Consider the following 19,562-nt stretch of genomic DNA (forward strand, 5'->3'; position numbering starts at 1 on the left):
ATTCTGTATCACAGTTTGATTTTATTTTTGGCTTGGTATATAGTACATGAACCAACCCATAGCAAACCAACCATTATGGCCTATTTAAACTTTAAAAACCTTGGCTAAGCATTATGTGTGAAATCAGACAGTAATTCACTTCTCCCCTTTAAATATACTTCATTAGATCAAACAGGCCTTTACAAATAGATCTTTTTTCCTCTTAATGATATGACTTTTTTCTATTAAGATTCAGATTCTCAGCTGAAACATGCAAGAATAAAAATGAATATCCTAGACATTCTTTTCTCAAAATACACTTTCAGTTTAAGCTTTAAAGATTTGTGTATAATTTTCCCCCCAGTTTTGCTTTGGGCTGGGGTGAATCTAATGCTAGTAGTTTATTGGACAGCAATGGATGCAATCTTTGGAAAACCTTACAACCACCAGGCAATTTTCAAGGTGATTAAAAAAAAACCGCATGTGATATATCACATATAATTATGTAATTTAATTATATTTTACTGCTGTTGGAATCTTAGTTATAAGTCAGCATGAACATGGCAAAGAATTAAAACTGTAGCCTCTGATCCTGGCTCGGTTTTTCTTCAATATTATAAAATATATATTATATATTTGCTTTAAGCTGTATAAAGCTGTATAAAGAAAGATTGCAAAAGAAAAAAATGTAGTTTATTAAGATAAAATTTCTTTCAGTTGGTAGTTAACATAATTTTAGAGATACTAAATGATTCTAGTTTGCAGTACGGTATTGTACACATAAAGACAGTTTTCACTGAACTGGAATCTTCAAAAATATTTACTAGATTCCCCAGAATATTATTATAATTTAAAAAGTGATGGAAACTGAAGTATCTTCAAACATGGACAATTATAAAATAAATCTGATCAGTCCAACAGTCTTTCTAGTTCATACATCATTTTTAAGATGCCTGCGAACAGGCCATTATTGGAACCTTTTTTCCTAGCCTGACTGTTTTCGATTTCAGTAGACATTTTTTCTTTTATATAAATACTTTTCCTTTAAAAACTTTAACTTTTCTTGGAAACCCCTTTTTTCCTAGAACTATCATGACTATTCAATTAGCAGCAATTACTTGATTGAATTAAAGGTTGACTCAATTTTTAATAAATGACTAATAAATAATAGTTGGTAGAAAAAGTTTAAATTAATGATGAATCAAGGTAAAAAAAACCTGCTATGAAATGTTTAAAAATATTTATTTTCTAAAACAGCATTTCCTAATTTTTTACAAAGAAAAGTGATCTAAATTCAACATGTCTGTTTAGGACTGTAGAAAAACCAATTATTGTTAAATATCATTCCTTCCTATGCTTTCCAAACAAAATTTCTAAAACAATTAAACCCTTTAATTCCTCTTCACTGTAATATTCCAAACACAATTATCCTACTAAATCTTCTCTGCAAATGAAATAATTTGGGTATCACTAATTCCAAATTTCAGTGTGCTGATTATGATGTAGAAAAAATAGGATTGGTGAGTTTCACGTTTAAGTCAACTTCAGTCATGGAAAGAGTGATCTTGGGCCGATTTCTGTCTCTCAGTCTAGCTCAGAGGGTTCTTATGGGAATAAAACTGGAAGAGAGATATGTAAACCGCAGGCCCTTAGAGGAAAAGCACTATATAAACCTAATAAATATATGGTAGTTAATGCAGCTAGCAATTCAAAATAGATTTCATCACCTATTTCCGTGATGGCGAACCTATGGCACGCGTAGCCATGTTGCCTGGTGTGCATGTGTGCGCGATGATCAGCTGTCTTTGACACGTGCAGCAGTGCCGAAAACCGGCATGCGCAAGTGCACCGGCCAGCTGATTGTTGGGTCCCGGAGGTTTGGCTTTTCCGGAGCGGGCCCCTGACAAGCACGCATGCATGATGCTTCTGTGCAACCTTTTTGGCACTGAGTGCCGAAAAGGTTTGTCATCGCTGAACTATTTAAAGTTCCAATCATCTATACATGTTGGGTAAGAATGCCATATATAGTTTGGGAATACAGTTTTATATCTGGAGGACAAATGTCCTTATGATTAAAATATTAATATAAAAATATAATTTAGCTTACTTTTTCATATGAAGAAGGGGGAAGGCACATGAGATTCTCAAAGTTCTGCCTTTAAAAGTATCTGCAAGAAGCCCTATTTATGTATAAAATACTGTCATGCTTTAATCTTCACTGTTGTATTTTAAATAATACTTTAAAATAAAGAGTTTTTCATAAACATTTGTAATTTCTTATATAACATATTATGTTCTTTATTTTTGTCTGTGTAGGTCATTCTGTGTCACGTTAGCAGCAAACAATTTTTAGTCTCAGTCTCTCTCTTTCTCGTCATATCAGTAACTTCATTTTTTTTACCTGCATCAATGGCACATGGATAATGATACCGGAAGGAGCAGCCTTTGTTGTAGCAGCCTAAGGTGGCTCCTGGTTCCTGGCAATGAGAACATTTCTGGAAAAAAAATTGGAAATATAGATACTAGCTTATATAAAAATCTTTTTACTTAAGCCATTATATGTAAAATTTTATCTGTTGAGTTACTAAGTTCATCATACTTTTTTCTTTAAAACATCATATCCCCTCTATTTCCTTGTGGATACATCTTTGGATGATGTAACAAAATCTTTTAAATTATGGTGTCCCATTGTTACTTTTCCCCAGGACACTCACCTAGTATATGGATTTAAAGGTAACAATTATATGGTTTTCTTAAATGAAAGTTTAGGAAATATTGCAATTATTACTAAGTAATTGTCACAAAAAGTGTAACAATGCAAATGTTTGAATTATTCATATTCCTTTATTATTGTTCAAGGAATGCTGTCTGAAGATCCATCACAATTCACAACTAGAAGCTTCAAGATGTAAAGGGACCTTCACAACATGGAAATTGCCTTGATTGTGGTCTTGGATGACCCATAGAGAGAGTTAAGGGATTGGAACCCTCTTGGTCCTCTTTGTTCTCCTAGAAACATTCAATATCATTGACCATGGTATCCTTCTAGACCATCTCTGAGGGACTGGAGTGAGGGACAATGTCCTACAGTGGTTCTTCTTCTTTCTGAAGAGATAATTCCAACAGACTCTTGGAAACCTTACTTCTAATATGATAATATTTCTGCCCTTAAGAATTTCTCCCATTTACTTATGATAAATAATTGCTAACTTTGAACTTATTTTGATCATTAGTGGGAAAGAGGCTTGTGTTTGGAGACAGAGCCTGTTCATTATGTTTTTTGTAAAGTAGTAGAGCTATTAATTGGGACCCTTCCATCATTACATATGAAAAACATTATGACCCAACCTTGATAGGATGGGAATAACAGATAAATTTTCTATCCCTTTCCCCCCTCCCAGTTTCTGTCATTCATTCAATCAAACAAAATAGTTCAAAACTATGGACCATGGTATCCTCCTAGACTATTTCTAAGGATAATCCACAAAACCAATTACCTGAATTCCATACAACTCAATGACACTCTGCACACAGTGCTTTGGGGCTCCTGTTCCTGTGCCTTACTATCATCAGTGAATACTAAATAAATAGTCATTTCTACTAGGTGGCTCACAAAGTCACAGTAAAACTTTCTCCCTCATACAACATCATGCCATTGGCTGAAAGGCTCTGTCCCTGTGATTCTGGAGAGATGGAAACCACAGAATATGTACTGGTTCATTGTTCCATTGATAGAGACATTCAAATACGATTTATCCCCTCTCTGATCAGCAGTTATCCTGACTGCTTAGATCTGACCCATGCCCAGATGCTACTTATAGATTAATTGCTATTTATTACATGGCATATGGATAGATTTTGTGCATGTTACATCTGCCAGACCTTGACAGTTCTCATTTCTGCTACATAGATATATTTTATGTAACTTGAATATTAACACAATTTATATAATTTTAGGCAGTAACTTGTTTATAACCTTGATAAGATTGTTTCTTTTGAATTTATTAACATCAGGTGCAAGTAACCAGGGCTAAGTGTTGAGTTCAAAACACTAAAATTTTATTACTTGCTACCTATACACATAATAAATAATTCAGGAGAACAAAGTTCCTGGTGTCAGTTTATTAACAAATTATTAGAAGGCATTTCTAGTGCATAGCCAATAAATTTTCAATTCCCTAGCTTTTGTTTTGGAAATATTTCAAACATACCAATAACATAACTTTCTTCAACCTTTTCTAAATGCATTCAAAATTGCAGAGATGTTATTTGTGTTTCCTAATTAAAAATTTTTTTTAACTACCTAGACTTGATTTAAAAATTACAGAGATTTTTATTTTCTTTGAATAGTCTGCTCAAGCTGCTACATTATTAAAATTACTCTCAACTACCCATTTAAAAGTAATTCCTACTGAACTGCAATTCCACCTACTGTACCAAGGACAGCTCATCTGTTGCTTCTGCCAGCTTCCCTACCCTCAAATAAGTCTGCAATTTGACAGCTGTTGCTGTTTTCCATAGTTTGCTCACAACATAATAGTTACAATCTCTCCAGTTCTGGAACCAGAGACCATCTGCTTCTTTCAATAAACTATGGGGCACAAATTTCCACACAAAGTACTTTCTGACTTTGACTGAATGGATCATTTATTAAAATAAAGCATCATCATCTTTGTCCCATATCTAATATTCTTAATGCATCAAACAGTTCTACTTCAGAAATACTATTGATTTTAATCAGGGACAAGACTCCACTGCGTACTATATTAGATGAGTTGCATGATTTTCTTCATTAATTTCACATTCTGAGATAATCTGCCAGTGTAGATCTTTGCTAGTGCTAGTATCAGTATGGAAGCAGCACCACTATTTTATTTATCTGCAAATGAAGAACCCTTGTGTTTATCATGGTGTCACAGAATTTGTTCCCACTACTGACAAGGTATGTTGGGCCTGGCTGCTGGGCTTTGGAAAAAGAAGAAGTCAAAGGAAGCTACAGAGCCATGATGCACAAAAAAGTCCTTTTGTGTTGCACTCTTGGGTGAGGCTGGGCTAGGCTTTCGCTGCAAGAAAATAATAATAATGCAAAAAGCAGCCTCTGAGCTACTGTACAGCTTCTCCTGCAAAGATTTGCCTCTGGAAGTGCCTCCTGCAAAACCTCTGTTGGTGAGGCTTCACCAGAGGCACTTTCAGGGCAAGGCTTCCCAGGAGTGCTTCCAACATGAGCTGCAGAACGTCTTCTGTGCTTTCAGAAGCCTGCATCCCTCTAACTGCCTCCAGTTGTGCCATCATCCAGAACAGCACTTCCCAGACTCCAGACTTCAACTTTGAGTTTGAGTTTATTGAACACTTATAGGCCGCCCTTTTCCCTGAGGGGACTCAGGGCGGCTTACAATAATGAGGGAAGGGAGTGCAAGACAAGACATAAAAGAAAATGTGAGTAAGAAATAATTAACAATAAAAGCACAACATTCACTCAGCATTCGGGCGGGGAGAGAGTAAATTCCTATCCCCAGGCCTGATGGGATAGCCAGATCTTGAGGGCCGTGCGGAAGGCCTGGACGGTGGTGAGGGTACAGATCTCCACGGGGAGATTGTTCCATAGCGTCGGAGCTGCAACTGAGAAGGCTCTCCTCCGCGTAGTCGCCAGTCGGCACTGACTGGCGGATGGGATTCGGAGGAGGCCTACCCTGTGCGATCTGATGGGACGCAGGGAGGTAATTGGCAGAAGGCGGTCTCTCAAATAGCCAGATCCACTACCATGGAGCGCTTTGTGGATGGTAAGTAGGACCTTGAAGTGCACCCGGCGATCAACAGGTAGCCAGCGCAGCTCACGGAGGATCGGTGTTATGTGGGCGAACTGCGGTGCGCCCACGATCACTCGCTCGGCCGCATTCTGGACTAGCTGAAGTTGCCGGATGCTCTTCAAGGGCAGCCCCATGTAGAGCACATTGCAGTACTCCAGCCTAGAGATCACAAGGGCTCGAGTGACTGTTGTGAGGGCCTCCCGGTTCAGGTAGGGCCGCAACTGGCGCACCAGGTGAACCTGGGCAAATGCCCCCCTGGGGACATTTTGCCTGGGGATCTGCTAGCAGCTCTCCAGCTTCGCCCACTAACGGGGATCCCACTGTTTGTCCCACTGCTTCTTCCATGGCTGGGCCTGGCGGATTCCCTCTGCAGACGAGGCTATGCTGCCCTATCATGCTCGCTGTGCACATCCCAGGCTACACCCTTGCTAAGCACTGGATTCTGGGCCAGCAGGAGGAAGAGGAAAAAGATGGGAAAGTTAGGTATTGGTAGTGGGGAGGAGGGCTATAACTAACTGTAACCCCACTCCTCTTTAAAAAGGTTAAAGCTGCCGTGTCTTTTTTTTTTTTTTAGAATCGCACAATAACTGCAGAGGACAGACATACAATCCCAGGAAATAAATATTACCTACATATGATATTCCAATTCAGCTGATCCATGATCCATTTTGGAAATCTTTATGGTTCCTCAAGTCCAGAAAGCAACATGAATGCATAACATAATATTTTCTTCCTAGCAGTTTCATTAAAAGTTGCATAACTAAGAGCATTTGCTTTATTTATATATTAATTTATTTGTAAGAGTTATATTATTTCATAAGTTCAAAGTAACATAGGTAACTCCCTATTTTTTCCAACAGTCATTGACAAAGTAGACTGAGCTGACAAACAGCAATTGGCCCAAGGTCATCCAATAAGTTGTATTATTTAAGGATAGTCTTCAACCAGGGTTTCTCAGTCTAACATCTTAATGATTTCCTAACTACTTTTTTGTCTTTATGAAAAAAAATCAGCATGGATTTTTTATACTACCTGAGGAACCTTTTTGCCAAATAACAGATTAATAGTGTATTCAATAAATTTATTTATTTAACAAATGTTAAAACCACCCATCTCCATCATAGTGGGACTCTGGATGGTGCACAAATAAATTGTTAAAAACAAAACAATACAATATAATACAATACACACAGACAACTTTAAAAAGGCAAGCACTATTAAAAATTAAAAGGCAAGGGGAGGGCTTTCACGGTGCTAACCAGCTCCACAAATTTAATTATTTTACTTTTAAGTGTTAGGCATGGATTAAATAGAATTTCTGTCAATACAAGCCTGTTGATCTTTTTTTAACTAAACTGAATTTTATTGCCTACCATGTGTAGAAGTTAAAAGATTAGCATCCACAATCACCAAATATGAAGTCAACAGGAAACAAAGTGAACTTCACCTTATCTAGCTAGAAGATAAAACTCAAAATTATTTGTTTTATTTATTAAATTTTTATGCTGTTCATCTCATGTTGCAACTCTCAACTCTAGCCTGGCAGTTAAGACCTGGCTGTTCTGGCAGGCCTGGGGCTGTTGAGCTATCCAGCCCCATTCAAGGTTACGGCTGTTGTAGAATTTTAAATTGTTGTTTTTTATTTTATTTTTTGTATCCCCCTCCCTTTTTTATTGTGACCCACCCCGAGTCTCTCGGGAATAGGGCGGCATACAAACTCAATAAAATGAAATGAAATGAAATAAATCTGAGAAATCATAACAAATACAAAGCCTAAGTAGAGTAGCTGCTAGACATAATTACAAAATATACAAATCTACTGGAACTTTAACTATGTTTAAACTAGGCTATGGGGGCCTGAATGGGACACAATAGCCTTCCACAGAATTCTGGTAAGTTGGAGTGGATATGGGTTGATGGTTGCTCTGTATTTGGGACTTTCTCATCTTTCGTCTTAGATGGGATAGCACTGCCCCAGACAGACCTAGTGCATAATCAACCAGTCCTCCTAAACTCATGACTCTTGCTCATTGAGAAGGTGGCAGTCATGGCTAGGAAGGCCTTTGCTTAACTTTGTGTTGTGTGCCAGTTACACGCCTTCCTGGATCAAGGAGCTCTCCTTTTATCACACATGCCCACACATTTCGCAGATGGACTACTGCAAAATGCTCTATCTGGAACTAGCCTTGAAGAGAATAGGAGCTGAAACTGGTAGGCAGGATGCAGCAGCACAAGCTGTTTTGGGAACCCCCAGGGTGCTTGCATGTAAGACTGCTCCCACATGAGTTGCACTGGATGACAGTTTACTTCTGGGTCCAATTTAAGGTGTTGGCTATTACCTTTAAAGCTCCTCATCGACCTGCCCACCTGGCTAGAGAGATAGGTATGCTACATATCAGTCAAGAAACTTCAACTGATGGTATGTAGGAAGTGGGCTGCTACCCCCGCTCTCTGGAACACCTTAGCCCCAGAGATGAGACAAGCCCCCATTATTTTGCCTTTTCAGAAGAGTGTTAAGACCTGGCTTTGCCAATGAGCATAGAGGTCTAAGAGTAAGATGCAATCTGAGCAATGGCTGGTGACTTGAGGACACTCATGCTGTCTTGTTAAACTTTTTAGCCTTTTGAATTTTTTACTCTTCTCAGACTTTAATCTCTGTCTAGGGAGAGACAGTGGCTTTTCCAAGAATTAGAAATTAGAATAATAATAGCAATAGCAATAGCAGTAGACTTATATACCGCTTCATAGGGCTTTCAGCTCTCTCTAAGCGGTTTACAGAGAGTCAGCATATTGCCCCCAACAATCCGGGTCCTCATTTTACCCACCTCGGAAGGATGGAAGGCTGAGTCAACCCTGAGCCGGTGAGATTTGAACCGCTGAACTGCTGATCTGCTGATCTAGCAGTAGCCTGCAGTGCTGCATTTAACCACTGCACCACCTCGGCTCTACAATAATTATGGGGGGAGGGGAGGAGAGGAGAAAAAAGCAGAGAAAGAAAGAAAGAAAGAAAGAAAGAAAGAGCTAAACCTGAGGTGAAAGAGGCAACACATACCATAATGTGGGAGTTAAGAGTGTCTGCACTTCAATTAAGAGCGATTCCAGCAATAGGAAACTTGATAGATCAGCCTATCAAAGATGTACTTCAGCATAAGGACAGATGTAGCTCAGGATCAGAAACCAAAGCATCAGAGCCAAAACCATCACTAAGCCTTATGAATTGGGCTGATGAAGGAGCCAGAGGGTCCCCAGAGATAGTAAAGAAAGCAGAGGCAAGCAATGAACTAAGAATTATAAAGCATCAACTGCAGCAACTATGGATGGCAACTGTTCCACAGATAAGATCCTCACACAGTAACACCCAAGGCTTCCAGGCCACATTAATGATACCTCAGTTGAATCTTTCATATCTCTATGGAATATTGGAATGGATGATATGTTGGGGAAGTATAAACCCTGATAGTCCAGAGGAGGAGGAAGGTAGTCTTGCTAGGCTTCAGGAAAGGTGGAAAACCTACCAGAAGTTCATCAAACATGCTACTATATATTCATAATCCTTTTCAAGCACACATACAAAAAGAATGAGTGAAAATACCATGTGACATAGAAATGGCACTCAACCTGTCAAGAACAGAAAGAAGGGAAGAAAGAGCCAATCACGCTTCGGATCCTCAGCCTTCAACACACTATGTGATGAGGGGAAATCCCCATATTTTGTAAGCAACTGAAGGAGAGAGTTATATAAGGCATCCAAGGCTTATACTTTGTGGAATTCTGAAGAAAAGGAAATCATCTTCAAAGGACTCCCCAAGCCACATTCACATCACATTCACATCAGGAAAAGTCCAATGCTGGCTCTAATGATACTTAATGGATCAAATGCTACCAACACCTACCACTACTGAACCAGTAGCAGTATTGATTCCTAAACCAGTTGCCCCAAAGAGAGAAGTGGAGTCATTGCAAATCCAATGCAGCATACAACAGAAAGAGTTCTAAAAGCAGTACTCAAAGAAGTAGCCCAGAGAATTGGAGATAGAATTGTAAGTATCTCACATATTATATTATACACATAATACATAATATACACATATTATGAGCTACATTAGTTGGACACATAGCCTTTCATAAATTCAAACAGAAGTCAAAAGTCTAAGAAAAGACATTAGCAGGACTCATGGAACACATCTTTACAGAGTGCTTACAATCTGCAGTCAGATTCATGGCTTCTGGCATGCTAGCTACATAGATTTGCGACTCAAGCATTGGGAGGTAGACCATCGGTAATGATCCTACTAAGTCCTTTTTTTGAGAGAGAGAAACAATATTTTGGGATATTATTGACAGAGTCCTAGTAGAAAACAAGGAAATCCTGGCCTCATTTTTTGAAGAAGCAGGAGAGCAGGTACAAAAGATGATTAGCTCTATCCTTTTAATTGAACACGGATGTCAAACTTGCAGCATCATGTTACTGTAACGTGACGTTTTGCAACATTTTTCCCCTTTGCAGAGCTGGAGTGGGCATGGCCTGCACATGACGCATCCAGTTCATAAGCCGCCAGTTTGACACACCTGGTCTAGAGAACACCAAACTTTTTTTTAGATAGAAAGTATAGAAACAACCACTGGAGCTTCCAGGCCTGCTAAAACAGACAACATCAACGAGAAGACAAGAATCAAGGAAAACATTGCCCAAATTGATGCCATTACTTTTACAAATTTTGGGCAAACCTAAGAACACTGAAAGATAGGTGTCTGAAATGAAAGATAGGTGTCTGAAATAGTCCAAGGAATAGTCCAGAAAACAGTCCAGTCTCCAGTGTTTTAATTTTAAAAATGTGCATTACTAACAAATAATGCAAAAAATGTAACTTTAATCTTTTTCTTTTGCTATTTGATAAAAGCCATATTATTACATGTCTCGGAGCTGGCTTGGTGTAATAATTAAGATATCAGGCTAGAAACCAGGAGACTGAGTTCTAGTCCCACTTTAGGCACAAAGCCTGTTGGGTGACCACGGGCCAGTCACCTTCTCTCAGATTTAGGAAAAGGACAATAACAAATCACTTCGGAAAGATCTTGCCACGAAAACTGTAGGGACCTATCCAAATAGTCTTCAAGAATTTGATATGACAAAGAAAAAGAAAAAATATTCTTATATGAATGTCTAAGTGAATGCTTAAACAATCAAATAATTCCCATGGATTAAAAAACACCAATAATATATGAGAAAACATGACAACAGTTTTCATTTGACTATTAATATATAAATGTATCCATGTAAAAGTTTTTTACACAAAATTTACCAGGTTTTGTGCAAAGTAAATATGTAAAAAATTAAATATCAGCATTTTTAGAAATTTGTTTATATGGGGAACGCATAAATGCATAAGGAATAGATGCTGTCTTCCGTGGTATTCTTCAACTTTTGTAGTTTGACTAATTTGTGGGAATTCAAAGTTTCCTGATAATGCAAATATAAATGTAGTTGCAGCTACTTTTTAATTTTAATTATTTATCTTTATCAGTAACTTCTGTCTTTGAACTACTTACATCATTTTTCATAGCATTCTGTTTTTTTCTTCAACTTTGTCCTGTACTGACAACAGCGAAAATACTGAAAATAGTAATCACCTAAATTCCACTGAACTAATCCATTTCTAGAACTATTAGTGTTCAGATACATGTAGTTGTATTTGTAGTTGTATTAGTTTCTCAACCTTTGTATTGTCCTAGGAGAAATAGCAAGGACAATTCAATTTTCCAATATGAATTTAACACTAAATTTCTACTAGTAAGTATGAATCTTACCACAAGCATTGTTATTAGCATCTGATTTTTGTCTAATATTTCTCTTATAACCTTGACCATCCGTCAACTGCAAAAGATAGCTTTACTTGGAACAGCTTACATCCTGCAATGATATCTTTAACATTGTCAAAAAACATCTGTCTATCCAGGTCCTTGGAAAAGACTCAATAGGTAAAATGCCAAATCCAATCTAAACAGCCAGCTGACCTGTGCAATGAACCATAATAATAATAATAATTTTGCATATATAGTTTTTAGCCATGTTGTACATCACCTGGTATCACTTGTTTTGTGAGAATGGTTGATGAATAAATAAATTTAAGATAACAAAAATGTATAATTAAGTTATAGGTGCCACACTCAAAAGCAAACCAGTAAATACACAGTAAATCTACTTTTTCCAGCCAAAGAAAGAAAAAAATGTCTCAGTATGAATGGAAGAAACTACTTACAATCCAGAATAGCAATCTCTTAAGATGTCTTAAAATGTGCAATGAAAATCTCTTTACTTCTAAAGCAAACTAAACTATTAGACAAGCTAAGAAACAGCTATAGCACAATAACCTCCCATTCACCTTCTATAGCAAACAACATCTTGACAGCATAAGAGTTCAGAAGTCCTTGCAAGTTTGCCTTTATTTATGCTAAGATGTCAGAACTCATTTGTGTTATCTGATTTTTAAATATATTCTTTCTTCTCTCTTCCACCCTGACTATTATTTGGATAGATGTCGAATCTGAAAAAAAAGTGTTTGTACAAGAAAGAAAGCTAACAAAATATATATTTTGCAGATCAATGAATGTTTGGAATTTTAAAAACCCAACCCTCTGGAGAAGAAAAGATAAAGCAGGTTGCTGTATACAAACAGACTCACAGAGTCACCCAAACTTAATTTCAAGTAATGAAAAATGCAAAAATTACCCTCAAATGACAACATTCAATAGAAACTAGTTGAACTAAATCCTTTGGCAATCTAAAGGTAACTTCATTGAGCAACATAAATGTTGGGCTCAATCAGGGTTGTAAGATAAGGATTACCTGTACAGTATCACATGATCATATCACATGAACAAAAATTCAATGTGACCAAAAGGATATGTTATCTTTTACAAGCATTAAACTCAGCAATATCATTTGTTTAAGGAAATGTATAGCCTAATAAGAATACATTAATTACAGCATAAAATGATTCAATGAATGTCAATCCAAAATAATTCTGAATAATGTAAAATTATTACATTGGCTCACATAAACAATCCATAAAATTACAGTGGTACCAATATGTTTAAGAGATGACAAAAGAAGCCAATTAGAATGCAATAAATATCATGACAGTTGTAAGATACATGTGATTGTTTATATATAGTACTCACCATCTCTTTAGCTATTTCCACAGCTTCTTGCAGCCCATAAAGCCTGCCACAGACTAGGTAAATCCCATTGGCCCAGAGAATACAGCCCTCGTGGACCCAAAATTCATTACTATCAAGAGGTAGTTCAGGAATTTGTAGCTCCAACTCAGGACCACCTTCAGAAGTAGGTATGGGAGGTTTAGAGTCTGAAGAAGTATTTTCAGCAACACTGCCACCCTCAGTGGTTGCTTTTTTACAAGCAGGGCCTCTTGAAAGTGACCGAGAAGCCCCAGCACAGTCCTCAGAGCGATGTCGTCTTTTAAAACGTGGGTGGGCAGCCAGGCTTCTCTGTTCTTTTTGCTCTTGCTCCTCTTCTTCCTCTGTGTCAGTCTTGGAACCATTAGACAGACTTTTATGTCGTACTTTGATCTTGTTTTGCATCTCTGTGGACTTCTTAGGAGGGGGGTTCTTAGGCAGTGTGGCTGCATAATCTTGCGGATAGAAAGGCCCAAAGAGATCACCCATGTTGCGGTAGCTGGCCCATTTGCCACAAAGGCAACAGACAAGGTGGCCCATAACAGATGAGTCTGTTACAACAGGACCTTGTAGCATAAAAGAGGAACTAGGCAGTACTTTACTCTCCACATTGCTAGGAGGTGGCGTTGATGACCTCTGTCCTTTTCGACCCCTCATCAATTTATTCTGCTCTTCTTCTTCTGCATTAATTATTGTGCATACAGCACCCAGCTCGCATTTGTTTACTACATGAATGTAAGGGAAAAAAGATTTATTCCTAGTATCAGTTTTATCAAGAGACTGAATGGCATATTTTAGTTTGATTTCTGGTTCTTGAGGCTCTACAATGGGAGCAGCTCGTCTTGGTTTCCGCTTTCGTGGTTGTGCTGCAGTTTTCCTCCTCTCCCTTCGCTGTCTCTTAGGTTTTGGTTCACTGTCTACTGTCTCCTCTGATAGCTGCACTGCTTCTGGCACTAAAGGAAGCGGTAATTGTTGCTGCTTCTTTTGTTTGTTTACACTACCGATAGGTCTTCCCTTCTTCTTACCAGAAGGGAAATATCCCTTTGGAGGAAAGGGATCTGACTTGAGTGTCATAATGATACTTCCATCTTTTTCTTCTGGTTTTACACTTGTTTCAGGAGCCAAAATATTGGTTGGCGGAATTGATTTTGATTCAGAAAAATTTCCAGATCCATCTATTCTTACTTGCCCAACAGATTTCTGGGAAGATGCTGGAATCAAGATAGGCACTGAACCGTCCTTGCCAACAGGGACATGTTCAGAAATTTCTTTTTTCACAATCTCATCTCCATCATCATGCCAATCTTCAGAAGATATTGTCCGAGAAATTTCATTGGTCAGTACTTGATTTTCTCGATCTAACACTTCTACTTTTATATTTTCTTCTCCTATTTCATGATTGGCCACATTCCCACTGTCTGGGCGGCCACTCTTCAGAGACAGAATGTCATCAAGAGTGACTGTATCTGCACCAGCCTCAGCACAATTTGAAGATGCACTTCTTCTAACATTGGGAGAGGTGATTTTTTGAACAATAGCTTCCAACTTTAGTCCACGACCCTTTCGTGGGGGAAGAATTTTTGTTTTAGCTGGGCTTGTGATGGAAACACCAGAACAGTTTCTATTATCAGGACTTGGAAGATTCTTAGATGATTCTCCTTTTGAGAATGATCTGCCAACATCTTGGTTTTGAGAAGAATGGGCATAAGAATTGAGAGTTTTATCAACTCCATCCTTTGATGAAGGGAGTATGCGGCCTTTCTCATCAATCCCACTGGTTTTCATTTCCTGCAACTGCCTCTTGCTTGGAATAGGAGAAATGAATGAACGGACTCGCCTTCTCATTATTAAAGGATTTTGAGGGGATTGATCTTCTTGGCCAGGAATTCTTACCATGGCATTGGCAGATTTAAGTACATCACCAACATCATCACGCCTATGTGTATCACTATTTTGTGAAATAAATCTTTTCTGACTTGTTGTCCCTAGAGAGCCACTGTTCTTTCCAGGGGTTAACTGACGGGAAAGATCCCAGCCTGATTCATGTTGCTGAATCTTTTGATTCATGTGTTTAATTTCCACGCATTTATTCTGAAGTGTGCTTTCACCTCCCAACAAACAACGGCTGGTTTCTTGGCACCCCACGTCATGGTAAGAACCAGAATGGAGATATATCATTCCATCCTTGTCATTTTTTAAAGGATTCCTTACTCTGTCTAAGAATTGTTGCTGTCTTGGGCTCTTTCTAGCCGTTTCCTGCCTATGCTGAGCTGCAGCAATCACACCCTGAGCAGAGCTGCTACTCCAATCTTTATAATCCTCTTGTTGTTGATGGTATAGCTGTCTTTTATAGTGATACTGGGAATTCAATCCTTGATTAGGATCACCATAAACGTGGGATCGGGAATTACCATGATATGCTGAAGCCAAAGATGAACTTTCAGAATTTGAAGAGAAAGAAGTATGTAAGGAACTCCGATTGACCCTGTCAGAAAGCACCATATGTGGATTCATCTGGTGAAGATCTGTCCCTGGACCTCTGTTTCTTCCTGGTGACATCTTTAACTTATCTGCCAGATCATGAAATTGAGAGGGAGATTTACCTCTCATTCCTTCCCGGCTGCTTCCTATTCTGTTAGGTCCTCGTCTCATCTGTGTTGTTCGGCTATCCTGTTGTAGCAGGTAGTCTGATGCAGAATCAAGTGTTGCAGCCCCAGGGCTAGCATTCCCTCGGTAGGTTTCATGCTTAAAACTGGCATGGTGACAATGATCTCCCGATTTTTTGTTGTTGATGTTGGCAGAGGTCTTAGGTTCAAAATCCTCCTCCTTAATCTGCCCACTGTGAGACTTTAGCTTGGCTTCTATGGCTACGAGGCCACCAGGGAGGATGACTGACTGATTTAAACCAGAAGTCAAACGGTCACTTCTTCCACTCCTGCCATCAGTACTTATATGTCCTCCAGAATGTGGCCCAGAATCTCTAGCAATTTGCCTCAAAGGTGATATATCACAAATAACTGATCTTCTCTCAGAGACTCCTCCAGCTTCATGAGCTGTAGACTCCAAGTCAAACTTTCTAGGTATAGGATAATCTACCAAATTTATCTGTTTCATCTCAGCTGTACTGCCACTTAATTTTCTATCCCAGTGTCCCCAGTGTGAACCTTCCATAAGAGATCCAATACTTTTATTTAAAAGGCCTCTGTTACTTAGTTCATTTGTTTGATTAACCAGAACATTGGGTCTCATGCTACTTTCTAAACTTCCACTGATTCCATGCTGATCTTGGGCATTTCTAGAATATCTCCTGTCAGGATGATGGTGATAGCCTTGCAGAACTTCCTGCAAGAGACTGGGAAATTTTTCATTCCTGCCCTTTCGCTCACTATGCACTGAAAACTCCCCTTTATCCTGACCTGAAGGATACTGTGAAAAGGTACCAGAAGTTCTTTGCGTATTAACCCCAATACTATCTTTGAAGCTGTACCTCAAACTGCCAGGGGATTTAGAAGGCTCTGTTCTGCTTGTAAAACTAGAGCCAATAGCAGCATGACCAGGTGGGTTGTTTCCATCTTCATTATGATTAGTGTTGCTGTCCCCAGTTCTGCTTCCTTTATTTCCGCCTTGTGACTCTTGCTGAGCTCCTACAAGACTAGTCTCTTTCAATGAAGAGGCAGAAGGCAATGCTTGAGCACTTGTAGAAGCATCATCTTGTTGGGATTTATCCTGTCCACTTGATTTTTCCACTCTTCCTGACATAGCTTCTCTGGAGACTATCACACCAACTGTCTTTTCTTTGATCTTTGGGGGGACCTCCACAGAAATCAAGGCTTCTTTTCCATCAGGAGGGGAGGCCACTTCTTCCTCAACTGCAGAGCTGGTAGTGATTTTTGCAGGTTCATTTTGAGATGGCGGTGCTGGTGATGACTGAGATTTCTCTAAATTACCCCCCTTGTAAGTGGTGTCAGAACTGGTGCTCTGACCACTCAGTTGTCTCACCCTTTCTCCTTGATCTTCTGAACTACTGGAACAGCCACCATCAATGGACTCTGCTAGTGGAGACTTAAGCTGTTCTTCTGCTTGAGAGGAACCTTCTGAGTTTGTGCAGCTCTCTGTTTTTTTTGATGATTTTTTTGAGTTTTTCTTCTGAGGCACCAAAGCATCTGAGAGTAACATGTGCTGAACTGTATTGGGAAGATTAGCTACTTGACTACTCAGGGCACTTAAACTGCTTAGTCCTGGATCTGTAAGTCTTTTTTCTTGCAAGCCTTCAAGCCCAAATCCTTTGAATCCTGCACCCTGAGCACTGGGGCTTGGCATCATGGATGGTGTTGGACTAAGTTGAGGCATCATTTGTAAAATGCGGTTTCTAGATGCTACTGGAATGTTGCTTTGTCCACATTGAAGATTCTCACTACTTGGCATGAGAGGAGATGGTGTGGAACTGCAGCTTGGAGACTGAACCACAGAGGCAGCTGGTGACGGGTTAGATATAGGACTAAAATTCTGATGGAACTGCATGGGTGATCTTACAGGGACCTCAGCTTGATTATACTGCCCCACTTGACTTTGAAGAGACAGTTTCGAAGCAGTATTTGAATACTGCATTACATGTTGTGGAGGAGTCTGTTGTTGTTGTTGTTGTTGTTGTGACTGTTGTCCCTGTCCTTGTGCCTGTTGACTCCCTTGGGTCAACTTTGACTGCTCAAAGTTTTTCATTGACTGTGTCTGAAAGCTGTAATTTGACTGAGTCCCATAAGCTTGTGCACTTGAACCAACAGCATGTCCTTCATACTGTGAACCAGCATTCACAGTATAATTACCATCATAGTTCTGTCCAGATTGAGCAAACCGTTGAGGAGAAGGAAATGAAGAAGAGGAAGAAACAGGAGGCTGATAGTGCTGACTATACTGACCTATTCTTAATGGATAGGTAGAAGTAGATGAAGGCAGATTTGAAGGGCGTTGAATTGACTGCAAATGAGGTGTGTTAGAGGCAGATTGGTTAGAGGCCTGTGGTAAAGGCTGATGAGATTGATAGAGCTGCTGCCTCATTTGCTGCACTTGTTGCTGTTGTTGGCTAGATGCCGGCTGCTGGTACTGAGCAGTGCCAGGGGAGAAAGGACCAGTATAGTCCTGCTGATAATGTGTTACTCCACTAAGTGATGAGTGTTGTGTTTGAAACTGGTTCACGTGACTTTCACTTCCATACTGACTCCCAAAGCTGCTGCCTTGGGGTGGTCCATAACTCTGTACTGGTCCAGAAGGCCTACGCTGAGGAAGCTGTTGTCCTCCTCCTGCTGCAGGATCCTTGCTGGAAGCCATGTAATAGAATTCTCCTGCTTCTTTTCTGAAACCTTGATAACTCTGATGTCCAGAGCTTTCACTACCCATAGATGCAGAGTTTCCTGTTGCTTCGCGCCGTCCACTAGTGCTGCCACCTCCTCCAAAGCTCTGAAACATCTGAGCTTGCTGGCGAGTGCTAAATTCCTCCAGCCGAGATGCACCATGTACTTCCTGTGGGTAGTTCTGTTGGTTTCCGTGGTAACTGCTCTGCTCCCGAAAGGACTGCATGCTGTTCAGCTGCGTATTGACAGCTTAACAGCCTTCCTGAAAGAGAGAAAAAATAAATAAATCAGCAAAACAGTTCATGTCCCCCAAGTCATAGAAATATACATATTATCAACTAACTGACCTAGTATTGTTTTCCCCTCAGGAAACTAAGAGCATGAATTTCTGCTATGGAAACAGAATAGGATGACAATGACTATATTTTATAAGAACATTTTAGAAGATAGTTTTTATTACTTATTTTCCACCTATTCCATATTAGAGCTGCTGTGACAGATATCAAAATGACTCCAGTCCCAACAGCAATTCTATACCACTTACAATAATATGTCACAGCAGAGGATATTTGAACTGGAGAAACTTTGAAATAGTTTTAAAATATTTATCTGGTTTGAAAACACAAGTATCTATGGTGTGAAAAATACAGAATGTACATCAATATTAATCAAGAAGCATCTACCATTTTTTATGAAGTGAATTACAGCTCCAGAAAAATAATTGCCAGATTGAGCATAATTTAAAATTACGAGTGAGATGCCACCAATGGTGCTTTTGGATTTTATGAAAGATTCCTATATTCCCATTTTCCCACTGTCCCAAAATTCAAATATCACATAAACAGCAATATTAATATTTGTATACATCCATGCACCTATCACAGTTAAAAATCTGAATATGAAAGGTGGAGCACATAAACCAAATTTCAATTTAAGCAAAACAAATTTAGCGTAAAATACTGAATACTTTCCCATGACTCTGTAAATATTTAATTCGGGTTATGTCTCCTAACTTTTCTAAAATGGCATATAAAATGTATATAGTTATATACATTTTTAGTTTGTATTCCATTTTTAGTAAAATTTGTGAAGTAATTTATTTAAATGAACTCTTTAAAAAAATTAAAAACTTTATTCTCTCTTCCTATTATAGGAAACAGTTTTCTGAAAGATTTTCTGTAAAAAAATTATAACATTATGAAATATACAACTACATGGTCACAGCTGATTA

The 19,562-nt window shown here is 38.8% G+C and overlaps 1 protein-coding gene across 4 annotated transcripts in view; it reads right to left on the reverse strand.

Annotated features, from left to right (window-relative positions):
- Nucleotides 1-19,562, reverse strand: part of TCF20 (transcription factor 20) — a 167,133-nt gene that overhangs the window by 13,804 nt on the left and 133,767 nt on the right. For all 4 annotated transcript variants that reach the window (XM_032220891.1, XM_032220890.1, XM_032220892.1 and 1 more), the window contains 2 exons: nt 12,969-18,593; nt 2,381-2,474 (listed from right to left, as the gene is read on the reverse strand). In XM_032220891.1, the coding sequence (XP_032076782.1) occupies nt 2,381-2,474; nt 12,969-18,557 (5,683 nt within the window). In that variant the 5' untranslated portion in view covers nt 18,558-18,593. The remainder of the gene's footprint in view (nt 1-2,380; nt 2,475-12,968; nt 18,594-19,562) is intronic.

Source organism: Thamnophis elegans, chromosome 7 (assembly GCF_009769535.1).
Source record: "Thamnophis elegans isolate rThaEle1 chromosome 7, rThaEle1.pri, whole genome shotgun sequence".
Classification (NCBI taxonomy): Eukaryota; Metazoa; Chordata; class Lepidosauria; order Squamata; family Colubridae; genus Thamnophis; species Thamnophis elegans.